This window comes from Protopterus annectens, chromosome 7.part0, assembly GCF_019279795.1.
Source record: "Protopterus annectens isolate FY-2018-M chromosome 7.part0, PAN1.0, whole genome shotgun sequence".
NCBI lineage: Eukaryota > Metazoa > Chordata > Ceratodontiformes > Protopteridae > Protopterus > Protopterus annectens.
In genome coordinates this window covers 250855653-250873771 of record NC_056739.1, presented here as the reverse complement: position 1 = coordinate 250873771, position 18119 = coordinate 250855653, and the positions used below count along the sequence as shown (strand labels likewise).

Below are 18119 nucleotides of genomic sequence, written 5' to 3'. Positions count from 1 at the left end.
CAAAAAACATTCACACTTTTAAGATCATCCTCAAACTACATCCAAATCATGCTAGAATATACCAATGTTCTGTATCGACAGATAAAAATGACCAGCTACTCAGGATTTCCTCTTCTTGCTTAATAAAAACATTTTTTCACAACTGACATTTTATGTCTTACTGAAGTGAGTTTATTGCACTCATGAAAAATTTATATTTTATTGTTTTCTTAACTTAGTATCAGCATGAATATAGATACATATCACATTACTTTAGCTCTCAGATGTTTGACACACTCTACTGTTATATGCTAATGATTTCCTGTTTCCGTAATTTTTTTGTAATGCGCACCAGTCTCACTGCATAAAGCTTAATACAATTTATAACTTTGCGTGATGCTACCTATTTATTCCACTTTAATGAAATACACTGCTTTTTGTAAATCTTTCTTCAGAGCGTGTTTCTGTTTTGTAATATTGTACATCTACTATTTCTTGGAGCTTATCTTGGTGGGCCTCCGCTTGAAATGGGCAAAGTACCCATTTTGGGCTTTCCCAATAAACATAATTAAATAAAATAATCTAAAATAAATTAATCTGAGCCTGATAACAGTGGGACATAATGCAGTAATCAATCCACCCCTTTGGAATGTGAGCTGGAACTTGTTTTTAGTTAATAGAATAGATGGTTTCTAAGCTCTTAAATAGTTACCATTTTTTTCTAGTGAGATTTGTTGTTTTGTACCTCAAAAAATAAGGCTTGTTTGTGTTTTTTTTTATATATATACTTTTTGCCTTTAGTACTCATTTTATAGTCATTTAATTTATGCACACTGTCATTGATTGTGAGCACTGGGGTAACTTGCAAGTGTCCCATAAACGTTGGTTTGTAGCATTTTTGTAATCTTTATTTTTATATTCTGAACTTTTGAATTTAATCTGTAAAATCTAGGCATGTTTTTGTTTGAAAGCATGAGGAGAACTTTGCACTTTTGGGAGTCTAACAAGCATAAAGAAATAGCAAGTAAGGGGTGTTGATGCTAATAAGGTATAGAGGCCTCCTCCAATGGCCCAGAAAGCTCTAAAGCACCTCAGATTGGTACACTGATCCCAAGAAAGACCAATTATCTTAATCCTAGGTAGTCAGTGGCAGGGGGCCAATCAAATAAATTCTAGAGAAAAACAAGTGTGAGATCTCCTGTTGTCCAGCACTGAATGAGGTTATAAATATTTGTGAAATAACATAGTTTGGCTAGATGTGTTAATGTTTTTGAATAAGATAAATGGTCTTATCACAATAAGCATCCTAGAATGGATTTGATATCTTTGAGAGTTTGATTTTTGAGTAGGAAATTTTAACTGAAGCACAGTTTAGTAAGGTCATGAAAGCTCTAAATGTAGGTCCATGGTAACAAATTAGAGCAGAACAGAATGGAAAGAATCTGGACCTGAAACTGAATAAAGGGCAGCCATAATACTTGAGTTCTCCAGTAATGTTGCTGGCATACCAGTACAGAAGCCTACCTTCCCTACTTTTTTATTAATCCTAGTACCAGACAAAGTTTACTATAATCCTCTCTTTATTCAGGCTGATGATCGCAGTATTAGTCTGCCCAGCTATGAATTCACCAATACCACAGACCTTGTGAGTCTCTGCAGAGAATATGAGATTTTTCAGTGAAGCTTAATTGCTACTTCATTCAAGATTAATGCTTATTAAATTTAATGCCAACTCACTGCAAATATTCTGTGGGCATGCACCACATTCTTAATTGGTAGGAATGTAACTCTCTCAAGGTACAATTACAAAAAACGAGTTATCAAACAACAACATTAACTTGGGAATTCACTCTATTACACATTCTCCCACCCAACATACAAAGAAAACAAGCAAATAAACTTTTAACAATCTTCCTGCTAATGAAACTGTATATAACTTTTAAATGGCTAGATACAATAAATATCTCTTGGTAGTGTTTTAAACAAGCAGCTATACAACACCATTTAGCTCATAAAATAGTAATACTTAAAAGAAACAAAAACATGAAATCCAGAGAAATTTGGGAACAAACCTTTAATATCAGATTAGCATAATTCATCACACAGCAACTTAGAAATACAGTCTAATGGAACCAAAGAACACATATAAGTTCAGATGTTAAATAACAACTTGGATATTACGAATGTATATGCTATTTGTATAACTGTGGAATTCACAGTGAAAGCATCTATGTACATAGTGTAAATGGTTTACTATCATAAATTCGAAAATCAGAACAAAACGTGTCTGCATTTTCGAATTTATGCATCGGAAATGAACATTTCCGATTTGTCCTAATGTCAAAAACAGCTGTGTATTGTCGAAAATGTTGCTCGCGACATTGTCGGCAATACACAGCACTCCCACCCATCCCGTAACTACCTACCTAACTAGCCTAAACACACAGTTATGCAGGGGGGCTGCGCCTCCTGCACCCCCTCCTGTGGGGGGCTGTGCCCCCCACACCCCCCCAACTTAATATTCCAACTCTGAGATCGCACTACAGTGAGGAAAGGGATGTATTTCCCTAACCGCACTGTACCGCGATCCCCTCACATGAGCCAACGTTAGAATTGCGAATGCACAGTCCATTCGCAATGGTAACGTTCGCTCACATCACCTGCCGAAATATGAAGTATTCGAACATCTGTTGTTCGAATACTTCATAGCCGTGCAAGTGCACGTCGGCATTGTGATAGTAAACCAGTGTAAATAGATATGATGTATGACCTATATCCTGTGGTATTGACATCAATGTATAACATATATATACGGTCATGTTGTAAGATGTTTTTTATTTGTGACATTTATTAACGTAAAAATAAAAATAAAAATTATTGAAAAAAAATTGGTAGGAATGTAATATAACCACCATTTACAGATAATGAATATAAAGTGCAAGCCTACATTTATAGACTATACAGAAAGGAGTCTTGTGCCAGGCATGTGCCATACAAAAGGAAAAAGAGTTTGTAAAAAAATGGAATGTGTCAGCAGGCTGATGTGAACCATATTCCATAGCAACTTCAAGAGGGAAGTCAAAATATCCCAAGCTCTAATTATTCTTAAGTATTAAACTATTACCTTGCATGCCATTAATTACTCTTTTTAACTAATACACTGGTTTTGTGCCTACAATGCATGTTTTGACAAGAACATTCTCAACATTAACAAGTGCAATGCATTGACATTTAATGCAACAGGAATGTTATACTAATTTACAATACTAATTTTCTGAAGAAGAATCATTTAGATGACATTATTTAGGACAAAGAAAAGAAAACTTATATTCATCCTTATAATAAAAACTCTTGTCCAGAAATAAAATATAGCTTTGACCATATGCTTAGTTCTTTGTAAATATTCTCTCTCATCCAGTTTAGATTAGTTTATATGAATATATTGAAGATAGGGGTGTTTATATGTGCAACTCCCAAGCATTTGATGTTAGGGTATAAGATATTAATATTATTTAGAAATTCATGGCAGTAAGATTAAGTGTATCCACCACTTGCCATAATATGGACTTTTATGTGTTTAGATATTAGAGCATTTGTGAACATTCTTTAATACTGGGTGAACTGAGATATTGCATTTCTTATATAAAACAATCTGTCATCCATATAGATTGTGATGTGAGTCTCATTGCTATTAGCCCAGATTCCTTTTATGAATGATTGCATGAATAAGGCAAAACAAGGGCTCTAGAGATAGTTTAAGCATTTATTGAGATAAAGGATATCCCTTTGTACTTCCCAATAATCTACAACATGGGTAGCCTTATTAAGAGTCTAGTATTAAAGTCTACAATGTAAAACTCAAAGCAATCCCTTTTCTAATTGAAATCCTAAAGTATATAACAAGGATTGTAAAGAGGTGGGCTTTCAGAATACCGATACCTTTGATTACATTCTTTGATTTCATTCTTAATATATTTATCATCTTTAATACAAGAGTGTTTACCCTTGTAAAGTGTATTTAATGTGATTTATGTGTAATAGAACCTCTTGTATTTAAATCAGGTCGCAGTAGAATTAGAAGGCACTTTGGGAAAAAAATGCAACTCAGTAGCCCAAAACCTGATGACAAAATTGCAAATATCTCAACAGCAACCACATATTTCCCTTTAGTATTCAAGTATGCTGGTATAAATGAAAGCCAAACACTAACAAAAATTAACATGCTAAATGTTATGAATTTAGCCTCATTATATCTGTCTGGCAGTTTCCTAACTGAAAAAGCAACTATGAAGCATACAGTTGCCAGTAGACCAAGGTATCCAAGCATGCAGTAAAACATTGTTTTAGAGCCTTCATTGCATTCTATGATTATTTTGTCCTTATATGAGCTCTTGTTTTCCTCTGGAAAAGGTGATGAATATCCAAGCCAAACAGTGCAAATACAAACTTGAACAAAACTACAGAAAAGCCCTATGAAACCTGGAGTATTGGATCCTAACCATCTCTGTTGGAAACCTCCGGGTGTTGTTGCACCAAATGCAATAACAACAGTAATTGTTTTTGCTAAAATAATTGAGACACAAACTGAAAATACTATGCCAAATGCAGATTGCTTGATAAAGCAGGTTATCTTGATTGGTTTTCCAATAAATATTAATGCACAGAGAAAGCAAAGGCTGAGAGCTACTAGCAAACAATAGCTGAGATTCTGATTGTTTGCTTTTACTATTGGTGTGTCACGATATGTAATGAAAATCCAAAGTACAAAGGCAGGAATGATAGAAAGAAAAATGGTAACAGACGTCAGGGCTGCACCCAGTGGATCGCTGTATGACAGGTACTCTACAACCTTTGGAACACAGATTCTTCTTCCTTCATCAGACCATGAGTCTTCTGAGCATTTTATACAGTCAGGGGCATCTGAAAGAAAAAAATAGTGACTTAAATTTTGAAAAGTACTTACTTACTATTTTTCTGGAAGTATTATGTGCTCAGACTGCGAGAATTATGTTCAGTGGTCTGGTGATCAAGATCTCTTCATCTATCTATACTTCATTGCCTTGTTAAGTAAATCATGATTTTTTTTTACATACTTTATACCCAGAGAACCATGGCGGCTCAGAGATTTCAGCATTGCCCATGTAAACTGGGATGGCTGTGACCATGTTATCCCTAACAGACAAAAAGCCTACTATAATTTTAGTATCTATACTTTAATTTCTTAGGTCCTCAAATTTAAAAAAAATGAGGTTCTACAAAAAGTACAATCTTGTCAGTTCATATACTGAGAGAGAACTTCAGCTGATTATATCTGAGGGACCGAGAGAGATCCTGCAGATTTTTAGTTTAGGAGGAGATTCTCACCATGCTGGCAGTGTCAGCAAGGGTCTGACCCGACTAGAGTTTTTTGTGCTGATGTCCCACAAAAAAGAAACAAAAAAACAAGCATATTTCCACAGCAGTTAGAGATCTCCAATGTGAATGGCAGAATTTTACTCAGGGATTGTTTAGTACTTTAATGGCTTTAAAACCACCTGAGGTGGTCTCTGTAGCAAGAGTCTTCTGATGAGGATCTTGATTCTGGGGAAGAGTCCTTAGCTTATTCTTTTCAGATCACTTCTTATTTAGACTATGGATTTGAGGAAGAAGATTCTATCAGTCCAGATTCTCCTTAAGAAGTGCTCTCCTTTGTGGACACTATTTCAAATATGATAGAATTAAGTGGGATTGTTCTCATGTTCCTGATATCCAGAAGGGATATTATAATCTTCTCAAGATGGAGTCTCCCAAACATCCTGCTGTTCTTCTAGTTCTGGCTGCCCTCCTGGATACCTTTCCATCAGTTTCTGCAGCCCCTGATTCTCAGCCTCCTGCCCCCAAAAAACCTGACAGATTTTACAAGGTGCTTGTTGATTATAAATGTCTGTATAAATTAGCTTCTGCTGATCCTTCTTTGGTGCCTGTCTCTTCGACAAACCCTCTAAGCTGTTGCCTTTTACTAAGCTGCTTCTTTCAGACAAAAATAGTAGGGCCACGGAACATCTGGGCAAAAAGTTCTATACTGCTACCTCCCTGGCTTTTAGGGCTATTAATTGCCAGAATCATATAACTAGGTAAGTTATATCCCTTCTTTCTCAAGTTTCTCAAGTAGGTTCTAACCTTCTTAACTCTGAAAGGAAGGTTTCAGCCCTTTCCTTGTTGGGTTCTCCCTCCCAAGTGGCTTGCCACAACATCAAGTGCAGTTATGCTGCAGCGGATGCTTCTTCTATTGCTTCTATCTTTGGCCATTTTCTGAGGTCGTACTCTTGGTTCAACTTCAGGCTTTGCCTGATAACTTTAAGGCTAAATTACTGGATGCTCCTCTAGATAGTAAAAAAATATTTTTGGCTCTGCTGCTGCTGAATGTTAAATCACTCCAGGATAAGGGCAAGGCCTTGCAGAAGTTGAAACATATTTTGTTTCTCCTATCCCTAAGTTTGAGAGGAATTATCCTTCCAAGTCTGCTTTTGTATGTAGGTAGACTCCCCCTCCACACAAAGCTAAAAAGGATTCTAGATGTGTACCTCCAGCTAAGTCTACTCAGGCTCCTGTTTCTCACAAACCTCCTTTTCAGGACAAACCATTCACTACCCTTTTTTCCATAGCCAGGTTCCCTTCTCCCTTTGTCTTTCCTTTTCCCTTTCAAATTGGTTAAGGGTCACACAAGACTCTTAGGTTCTGTCCATCATGTGTCAATGGAATTTCATGGTATGAAAAATGTCATCCTCCCTTTCAGTACATCCATCAACTTTCTCAAGAAGAGAGGCCCAAATGGAGAGATGATAAGTCAGCAAGCAAAGGAGAGTAGTAGTGCTGAAACTGAATTCATCCTCATGTCTTGTTGAGTACCTTCATGAGGTGGACCCTGTCTTTCACAAAAATCTCACCAAGATGACACTGATATATAGACTGTTTTTGTATAGCATATATCATGGACAGAAGTAGGTCAAAAATTAAAAAAAGATAGCTGGGTGCACAAGACCCAGATAAAAAAGTCCCTGATCCTGGTAGGTGAACTGGTGCTAGGACTGGAAAAAATGACAGTATAGAATCCTCAAGACATGGAAACATACCTACAATAGGGGTATGCCAGGCTCAGGGGGAGAATGCCTGCCCCCCCCCGCATTGTAAAAGGAAGCAGTAGTTCACAAAAATCACAAAAGCTGAAGCCATAAAGACAATATAGTAGACTATTGAGGATAAGAAAGAAATTATGTGTTATTACTGTTATGCAAAAGGCCCAGAATTTCCAGACACAAGATATACAAAAAGATTAATAGAGAAACTAGAGGAAAGAAAAATATTTCCACAAGAAAAAGTGTCAGAAGCTTCAAATAAAAATTAGTGTTCATTAATACAACAGATTTATGAAAAACACTATACAGACCAATAAACTGTGAACTGTTTGGAAAAAGAAGCATCTGAGGAAGTGCAAAAATATAAACAACAAAAGCTAGAGACTTTTGAAATGTATACAAAAGAAATATGGACATGAGAAAGAAAGAGTGATTTGTTATGGTGCAATATTTATGCAATATTTATGCAAAGCTGAAAGTCAAATTAATCAATATAAAGAAGGCATCCCCAAATATATTCAAAGAGAAATATAGGCAAAGGCATCCAGATATGGAAAATTTCCCAATCAAAATAATATCACAAAGAGGGAATGTAGAAAACAAGATTAGTAAAGTAGAAGTTAAAAAAATAGAAGCTTCTGCACCCCATGTCACCCTAATTTGCTTATGGAATGTGGTTTTATAATGTCTTTCTGCACTGTGGATTGTTGAACCTGCATTATCTACTGGTATTAACATTTGTTCCCTAGCCTGTCCTAGTTCCCCTTCCCATAGCTGCTTTATGCTCTACAGACTTCTTTAAATTAGTCTTTCGTTTACAGCTCGCTCATGCCTACTGAATCGTGGGTGCTCCCCCGTGTACAACACTGTGGCCAGGCCAGTATTCCTTCTCAAGGAAAGTGAACCAGCGTCATTGTTCAGAACCACTGGCTCAATCTACCTTCTACCTCCTGCTTATATTGAATGCACGTTAAAACCTTTTCATCTGGTTATAAATTATTTGTGTTTGCCCAGTTCAATTCAAGTCAACTGGCAGCTTTTCTGCATCATGCACAGCAGCAGATCTAGAGCAGTCCTCAATTCCTTTAATTCCCTTACTCTTCCCTCCCCTTGTACCAGCTTTCTTCCTCGTAAATAGTTACATTTTGTCAAAATAATTAACTTCGCCACTAGATGGCAGCATTTACCCACTCCTAATCCCAGTTAGTTATAGGGGCGGCCACGGTGGTGCAGTGGTTAGCATTGCCGCCTCACAGCAAGAGGTTCTCCGGTTTGATCCTCAGCTGGGGTGCCTTCTGTGCGGAGTCTGCATGTCCTCCCTGTGGTCGCATGGGTTTCCTCCGGGTGCTCCGGTTTCCTCCCACATCCCAAAGACATGCTGCAGGTGGATTGGACACTCTGAATTGGCCCTAGGTGTGCGTGTGAGTGTGCCTTCTGTGGAAGGTTGGACTCCGGGCTGGCAACTTGACACCGTAAAACTCCACTGCCATTCAATGTGCGGACAAGGTGATCCGCTGTGGCGACCCCTAACCGGGAAAAAGCCGGAAGAAGAATCCCAGTTAGTTATAGCTCAATAATGTCCTGCTCCCAGTCCGTAGTACCCCATGAATATACTTCTACCTGTTTTAAGGTATCCTACCTTAGTAGCCACCATCTTTTAATTCTAAGACCCAACTCTCCATTTGTTGGCATAACTCACCAGAGATTACCAGCTGCTCTGTGCTATTTAATTGAGTTGTCTCACTGGAAATAGTACTATCACAGCCCTTTTATCCTTCCGTGACCACATCAACCACACTTGTGACTCAGGCAACCTAGTTTCTGCCCTTTTCCTAGACTTATTCAAGGCCTTTGATGCCATTTCCCATAGCCATTTCCTGTCCAAACACTCTCATCTTAATCTTTCCTCCTCTTCCATCAACTGGTTTTCCAGTTACCTGTCAAAGAGACAACAGGCAGTCAGATGGAATAGCAGTACCTCCTCCAACCTTGACACCTTGACAGGCATTCCCCAAGGTTCTATCCTGGATCCTCTTCTCTTTAACATCTTCATCAATGACTTTCATCTCTGTATTCCAAATGCTAAGCTTGTTCAATTTGCAGATGACTCAACCATTATCTGCACTGTAAAATCTCTCCTCAAACTCCAACATGCAACCCTGGCTGTCTTCAACAGTACTGAGTCTTGGATGCTAAATAATCACCTAGCCCTCAACGCCTCTAAATCCAAACTCATGATCCTTACCCCATCCAAAAATATAAAAATGGACAAAAACTCCTTTTCCATAGTAAGCCAAAACTCAACAGCTATCGAAATAGTCCCCTATACCAAGCTCCTAGGTGTCCTCATTGACTAACAATTAAATTTTCACATCCACCTTCAAACTAACATCTAGAAAACTCACCAAAAACTCGGAATGCTATATCACCACCATTGTTATCTTACCCCTTCCTTTCTACCAGTGACCTCCTTCCATCTCTCATGTATGCAGCCCCACTCCTTAACAACCTACATGCAACCCTTAAGACCAAGCTAGCATCATGCTATAACAAAATAGCTAAATTCAGCACCAGCTCCAAATCCTCATTTCACCACTGCAATGCCTTACACACCTTGAACTGGCTAGAGCTCCCCAACTATCTCACTTACATTCATCTATCCACTGCTCATAAACTGATCTTCAAGCCATCCCAATGCCCCTCCCCTCTCCTCAATCCTAACCATGCATTTTCCTAACTGCTCACTCAGATCCAACAGTCAAAGTGTCCTAGAAGTGCACAGACCCCTAAGTACTCCTGGACAACTTCTATTGTCATTTTCCCTAGCACGAAAATGGAACACCCCCCCCCCCCATATTCGAACTACCAAGGACCTCTCCGCATTCAAGACCTTGCTCCATTCTTACCTCTCTTCTACCCAGGAGTGTTCCTGCTCTCACCCCTCTTAACTTCTGAAACTAACTCCCTCCCCTTACTCCCTCTCCCTTCATCCTTCTTCCATAATTTCCTCTTAATAGCATCCTTCCCTATTTCACCACCTCCTGTACCTATTACACATGCTCAATCTTTTTTTCACTAGATATTGTAGGTATTTTTCTCCCCACTTACAATCAATTATCACCCCAAATTTGTGCAGAAGCTACTAATATCACTAATTACATAAACCCCTCTCTACTGTTTTTATTCACACTAGTACATCTCTATTCCTTTTATAATGTATGACACCTTGTATAAACTCCTCTTGATTTTTGCATTATTAGTTTTTGTATTATTTCCATTTGATTTTATACTTCAATGTTTGTGTTTTTAATATTGTATTACTTCTGATAATTTTTGACTTGTATGTCTATACATGGAGCTTCTCTCCCCGGGCCTCCGTTGAAAAAGGGCTCAATCTCAGCTTAATGGACTTTCCCGGTTAACAAACTGCAAAATAAATAAATAAAAAAAATAAGTTATAGAGTGCCTGCGAAGTGAAGGATTTGGTGTAGAAGGTCTAACACAGGTTACATCACAGCATGATGGAACGAGTCCCCAAAGTAAGGAGAAACTGGAAGATCAGGAGACATCTGAAGAAGAAATATTGACATGGGAAATAAAAAACAATTTAATATGGTGCATTGTCTATGAAAAGGAGCAAACAAAACCAATCAGTACAAAAAGAGCAGCACCAAAGATATTTAAAGAGAAATACAGGAAAAGGAATCCTGACATGGAAAACTTTGCAATACAAAAAAAAACAAGAAGAGGAAGAGGAAAAGTAGGAAAGGTGATTAGTTATGTAGAAGTTAAAGAAATAGAAACTGAGGTTATGGAATACCTGCAAAGTGAAGGATTCACTGTAGAAAATCAAATTCAGAAAGCACTACAACAGGATAGAGAGATGAACATCCACATTAAGGGGAAAGCAGTAGAACAGGAAACAACTGGACAAGTGCCATATGAAGATGTTTTGGAGCCTTCCACAGGAAACCAGCTTAAATATTCACTTATAGCTGGACAGCAAGAGAAGGAACAGGAAACTGTGGAAACTCTGACGCTATCAATGTTGAGGAGTGATAAGCCAGTGAGTTCCCATTTGACAGAGCAATGGATGGCACAGGATGAAACAGAAGAGAATGTTCCACACAATGATGCTATTGAACTTTCTGTAGCATGCCCACAGGAAATGGAAAACAAAAAATGTGTCCTTAGTTTAGAAGAAAATGAGCTAAGAAAAGAGTTGCATGATATAATAGAGATAGACAAATTAAGATCAATGAAATAAATAGACTGCAGAAGGTTAATAAAACCCAAAAAGTTAAACGTTTGATAAAACAAATGAACGCAGTAATTAGGACTGTTTATAGAGATCAATGCAATATAACAGAAGCAAAAAGGATGTATTACTGCGCAGCTAAAGTAATAACTGATACAGTTCTACTGCAAGAACACTGGGTAATAAGGGAAAGGAAGGGGAGAAATTGAATACCATCATGGAAGTATTGAACAGAGAAAACCATAAAGCAATTAAGACAAGAAGTGTCACTGTTAGAAGATTATAGAAGAGGGAACAGATCAACAAATATACTTAGAAAGATAGACGTTATAAAAGCAATGTGCAGTATTAGAACACATCAGGATCTATCATGCACTATCACAAATAACAAACTAAAAATTTCAGCACAGGCAGAAAACTTAGAAGCTACACAGATAAATATAAAGGAAAAGTACAAACTATCATTTATTGATGATCCAAAAATGTTTTACAGAGAACTGGAAAACAAGGTAAAAGGAATTGAAAGACCACCAAAAAAGAAGAAATAGATACATTTTGGAGAAGTATTTATAAAGATCCTGTGGAACATAACAAAGTTGCTAAATGGATAGTAAAAGTAAAAGAAAGAATAAGAAGTTTAAAGGTACAGGATATGAAATGGTTAAAAGAAACAGCTAGAAAGATTGAAACAAAGTTAAGAAGAGCCTCTAATTGGAAACCCAAGGCCCAGATGCAGTACCTAACTTCTGCTTAAAAGTATTGACATCACTGCTGTTGTTTTTATGGCTTGGGTTTGAAAGAAAACACTTTTTGTTTTCTTAGGGATCATGAGTAAGAACGATTTATATGCACACCCTGAACAGACACCAGCCTGGCTAACAACAGGAAAAACAATGCTCCTATTTAATAGTGAACCTGCAAGCTACCCTAAAAATTATAGACCGATAACTTGCCTTCCAATGACATATAAACTATACACTGGAATCAATGCTGACAGAGTTTATAGTAATTTAGAAGAAAACAATTATGGCAATAGAACAAAAAGGCAATAAAATAAAGTCATATGGAACAAAGGACCATTTGTTGTTAAATAAAGTCATGGTGGAGAACTGTAAAACTGGGAAGAATCTAAGTATGGCATGGATTGACTATAAAAAGCATTTGATAATATCCTACATTCATGGATAAAACAGTGCTTAAAATGTATAAGATACACCCTACACTGATCAACTACATTACAGTGACCATGAAACAGTGGCAGACTACTTTGCAATTAAGCCATGATAAAGAACAGATTATTATTCCAGTCATAAAAATTCAATGGGGGATAATCTAGGGTGACTCTCAGTCACCGCTGATATTCTGTCTTGAACTTAACCCATTAAGCTGTCTACTTAACAGATGAGGCCATGGCTACAATTTGACTCCTAGAAAACAACAAACTGTGATGGCGTCTCATCTTCTCTTTCCTCATCAGATGAGGAGCTGAAAGCACAACTGCAAGTTGTCAAACTTATTCAGATGATACAAGAATGTCATTTGGTCTTGATAAATGTGCAAAAGTAACCTTTAAAGCAGGAAAACTGCAGCACCAAGAAAACATCAGCTTAGGACAAGAATGTGATATAAAAGAACTTGAGCAAGTGGGAGTGTATAAATATTTGGAAATTGATGAAGGATCAGCAATAAAACATGAACAGATGTGAATAAAACCTTGCAAGAAATACTTTAGAAGGCTTAAATTAATCCTGAAATCAGTGCTGACATTTAGGAACAAAGTTCAAGCAATAATCCAATTTGCTCCTAAGTTACAGTTTTGGAGTGATTGACTGGCCCCAAAATGTGTTGGATAGATTAGACAGGAAAGCAAGAAGGATGCTTCATGCTCAACAAATGATTTATAAAAATCACTGTATACCAGGGGATTATATATTCCCCATTCCGAAGGAGGTATGGGCTTCCTTGAAATTGATCACATGTATAGATCTGCAATTGTGGGGCTGCATGCATATCTGCTGACCTCACAAGATCCAAATGTAGTGAAAGTTTTGAAACACGAGGAGAATAAATCTAAGATGGCGTCCCTCCTCAGTCTAGTAGAAGCATATCTGCATCAAACAGGAATGGAAATCAAACCAGAAGTAGAGAAAAATTAGGCAGCAACTGAATGTGCCAAAAAATAAAAGAAAAATATAAGGTGAAGGACCAGATGAGAAGGCAAGAAGTGTGGAAAATGCATAAATATAGTTGCAAGTATAGAAAACATCTTGAAGAACTTCATGTTAATCAGCAACGAATGCAGGAATGGTTAATAAGAGGTGAATTCAAATCAAGAGATGAAAGGTTCATACTGGTGACCCCAAGACAGTTGGCTACATACACATTGGTTTACAAAGTCCATTGAACAAGTGGGAGAAAAAGATAAATCTAGGTTTTGTAAAACAGAATTGGAAACAGTTTCACACCTATTGCTGGTTGTGACATGCTAATGGCAGAAGGACTATATACTGAAAGGCATAATAATGTGGCAAAACTGTTGTACTAGGGATTGTGCAAACATTATCGTATTGAAGTAGCTGAAAAGCATTGAAACATGAGCCACAAAGCACCATGTAAAATGATGAATCTATATCACATGGGATATCCCATTACCAACAGTTCAAAAGACAGATGTTAGAAAACCGGATATAGCGGTCCAAGAAAATAAGAGAAAAGTAGCATCGATCATTAAAATCGTCACACCCAGTGACTACAGTGTGTTGTGTACAGAGAGACAGATAGTCATAAAATACCTGGATCTGTATGCAGAAAAGAGAGCCATGTGGAAGAAAGATACCCAGACAGTTCCAATAGTAGTAGGAGCAATGGGACTTATAAAAATGAATCTAGAATTGTATTAAGATATGTTACCAATACATGAGTTCTTCCCGCTGACACCAAATGATTTCATGAACTTTAATTGTACTTTGACTTAGAGATGGGGTCCATTCCCATCATGGTATTATAAACCCAAAATATTTGGAGAAATTAAAAAAAAGAAGAGCTTCCTTTCTTACCAGAGGTGCTTTATGCTCTTGTGTCCCAGCGTACCATTCAAGTTGTGCCCCCTGCCTAGGAAGGAAAGGGATTTTATTCTAGAATGTTTCTGGTGCCAAGGAAGGTGGGCAGCTGGAGGTCAATTCTGGATCTTTTATAGCTCAACACTTTTATAAAGGTCCCCTTTTTTTGGATATTGTCCCTTCAAACTGTGTTCCTTCTTCTGCAGGCAATTCTGGTATCTCTAGATCTCAAGGATCCCTACCTTTACATCTCCATCCATCCCCTTTACAGAAATATTTTGCATTTCTCTCTTTCTTCTTTACATTTTCAGTTCTCTGCTTTGCCCTTTGGCCTCTCTACTGCCCCAGGGGTATTCACCAAATGCTGTGTTCCTGTCATAGTCATTTGCAGAATGAGAGAGGTTCAGATCTTCCCTTAATGGATGACTTGCTCATTCAGGTCTCATCCCTTGAGATTATGCTTCAGGACCTCTAGTTTACTGTTTTCCTGCTGCAAAGTCTGGGGTTTACCATAACCTTTCAAAAATCACTCCTTCTCAGGATCTCTCTCTCACTATCTCTCTCTCTGCCTCTCTCTCTCTGATTGATTTTTTCCATTTTTTTCTTCCTCTGCAGTCACAGACAGGGACTTTCTCAGGGTCCTCAGGTTCATTGCTTCCACCATTTCTATACTGCCTTTGACCAGGCTCCATATAAGAAATCTTCAATGGTACCTCAAGTCATTGAGGCTCCATCACTGCCATCCCCTGAATTTCTTGACCCAACTCAAGAATTCTTTTTGGATGTCTCACACAGTGGATGGGGAGCTTCTTTCAGTTCTCTTAACGTCCAGGTTCTCTGGCCTCTTCTTAGAGGTCAGACAACATCAACATCAAGGAGATGAGAGTTCTTGTTCTAGCTGTTCAGGCCTTTTATACCCTCTTTCCTCAAGGGACTCTGAAAGTTTTCACAGACAATACCACAGTGATGTGGTATGTCAACAAGCAAGGGGGTGGCACTCTCCTACCTTCTTTAAAGGCTCCATCTTCAGGGCTGGGATCTAGCTTTCCAGTATCAAATGAATATTCAAGTTGTCTACATTCCCTCACAGCAAAATATAGTGGCAGACTGTTTAAACAGATCCAGCTCATAGGCTCACAAATGGACACTTCAAAGATGTGTTTCTAGATATTGTCCATCGGGGGGAAATTTCTCAGGTAGATATTTTTACCTCCCCTCTGAAGACACAGCTTCCTGTCTTCTGTTCCAAAGTTCCAGATCCTCTGGCTTGGAAGGTGAATACCCTATCTTTTCCTTGGAATAGGATGCTTCCTTTCCCATCCTCTGCATCCGAAGGTTCTACACATGATCAAGGAAGACTCCCCCAAAATCTTGTTGGTGACTCCCTTTTGGCACAGACAGCATTAGTCCTCCCTTCTTTTTCACATGGCCAGGTGATGAAGCCTCACCGACTTGAGGTACCAATGAAGATTTCTTATATGGAGCTTGACTAAAGGCACCATAGGAATGGTTGAAGCCAATCACCAGAAGTTACCTTACTGGGTGGACTTTCTCACACAAGACAAGGGGTCTTTCGTCCATCCTCACATGCTCACTCTTCAGATGAAGTTGTGAATGATAGGATTTTGATCCCTTTTATGCACCTCTTTTCTGAGGATGTGCTCTGGATCTTGCAGGAAGCCAGGGAACCCACTTACAGGAAATCATATTTGTCCAAATTGAAGAGATTTTCCGTCTTGTGTTTCTTTTGTAACTAGGATCCTTTTTCAATGTAGATTCTTATGGTTTTCTCTTATTTTTGTGATCTGTTCCATGCTGGGTTGGCATATACTTCATTTAAAACTTACCTAGCAACAATTCCTGCTTGTCTGCCCTTGACTTCTCCTCTGGTCTCTCATTTTGAGGTCAAACTATTTCATAAAGGCATCCTTCATATCAGGCCTCTCAGGAAGCCTTTTGCCCTTCCTCAGACCTCAGTTTCGTTCTTGAAAAATTGACTCAGGCTTCTTTTGAGTATGCTGCTTCAGCTTCCTTGCAACATTGTACTTGGAAGACTGTTCTTCTTTTGGTCCTTACATCAGCTAAGCGAGTACCTGATCTTCAGGCACAAGGTAGTCAAGAGGTTGTCTCTTAATCAGTCTATTAATTTGCCTTCCTTTTTTTCCTTCTCCATAGACTGCAAATGAGAAGGTTTTTCACATCTTGGATTTGCATAGACAGCTGAAATATTATTTGGATATGACAAAGGGTATTCACAAATCTGAACAACCTTTTGTTTTCTTCCATCCCAGTTCTTTGGGATTGGCAGTTTCTAAACAAACCATCTCTTCCTGGATTTCTAAGACTATTTCCTTTTGTTATTCTTTTCAAGATAAATGTCTTTCACCTCCTGTAAAGGCTCATTCTACTAGAGCTGTTGCTTCTTCTGGTGCCTTTTTTAAAGGACTGGATACCAATTCCATCTCTGAGGCTGCTACTTGGACTTATGTCCATAACTTCACTAAGCTTTACAAGTTGGATGTTATTTCCAGAGCAAGATCTGGCTTTGCCAGGGCTATCCTGCATGTGTTTATTGAAGGCTCTTCAGTGCCCTACTCATCCAAAGATTCCTCTTGAATTTCTGTATTCTCCCTTATGTAAGGAACACTGCAGCAGTGCTATGGAAGGACATAGTGCAGTTGTATAAAATCCTACCATAACAGTGTTTGTCCTTCTCTTCACTGTTGCAGTATTTGCAGTCTCCCTCCTACCCCCTCTGATCTGACCTATGCTTCTTTCCCTCTTCACTAAAGATTATTTTCTTTTTCCTCCACCTGGATGTGTATGTTGCTTCTAGTCTCTAGGGGCAGTCTATTCCTCCTGGGGCTTTTCATTTCTGAGTTGTGTATGTCTGTATGCCACATTTATGTTCTACACCTCGTGTGGGGTGCATACGTGTGATGTATGACACTTGTAAATACAAAACTGCTTTAGTATATTGGCCAGATATTGGGCTATCCTTGGCAGGAGATCCCTTATATAAGGAATACTGCAACAGCGAAGAGAAGGACATCTACTGTTATGGAAAGACTTTACACAATTGTACTTTTCACATGGATGGCTTGGCTGATTTAAGTGTTGTTTGCTGAAAGTATGTTTAGGGACCTAGCTGTTGTTTTTATGGCTTGGGTTTGAAAGAAAACACGTTTTGTTTTCTTAGGGATCAGTAATAGCTGAGTTTCTGTAGCCAATTTTCAACTGAGGTAAAAACATCTTGGGTAAAGGCTTGCAATGTGGTTAAGTGAAGTACAGAACACATTGCTTAGGCTATTTTTATATTTTGGGATAGAGTTGCATGATCTGAACAAATTCTCATAGTTATATTATATTATATTATATTATATTATATTATATTATATTATATTTCTTACTGATTAAGGTATTTGGGGTAATAATATGGTCTGTTTCTAGCATTTTACTTTTTCAGATTTACATGTGTTTATCTGATTTTATTAGGGTTTAATCGTCTATAACTATCTCCTATATTATTCAAAGATAATGTTACACAGTCATGCATTTATTTCCATTTTTATAAATGCTATTTGTACAAATATGCAAAGGCGATACATTTTGAATGTATGAATATTGAAGAAATACCCTATGGATATTTTAAGAAGACTAACACAGACGTGCATTTGGCAAATTTCCTAAAAATAATAGGTCTCATTA

At 37.9% G+C, this 18119-nt stretch overlaps 1 protein-coding gene across 1 annotated transcript; it reads right to left on the bottom strand.

The window, feature by feature from the left end:
- Positions 1-3997: 3997 nt before the first annotated feature.
- LOC122805940 (vomeronasal type-2 receptor 26-like) lies at positions 3998-15541 on the bottom strand. The gene is made up of 2 exons (XM_044076185.1): positions 15418-15541; positions 3998-4899 (listed from the first exon to the last, which is right to left on the bottom strand). Exons 1-2 carry the CDS (start codon positions 15539-15541, stop codon positions 3998-4000), a joined length of 1026 nt encoding a protein of 341 aa, XP_043932120.1.
- Between the last annotated feature and the right edge of the window lie 2578 nt (positions 15542-18119).

Coding starts and splice junctions, on each gene's coding strand:
- LOC122805940 (XM_044076185.1), bottom strand. CDS start 15,541: ATGAGCTGGATCTGTTTAAACAGTCTGCCACTATATTTTGCTGTGAGG. Junction 4,900..15,417: donor AGATGGAGCCTTTAAAGAAG/GTAGGAGAGTGC, acceptor TTTTTCTTTCAG/ATGCCCCTGACTGTATAAAA.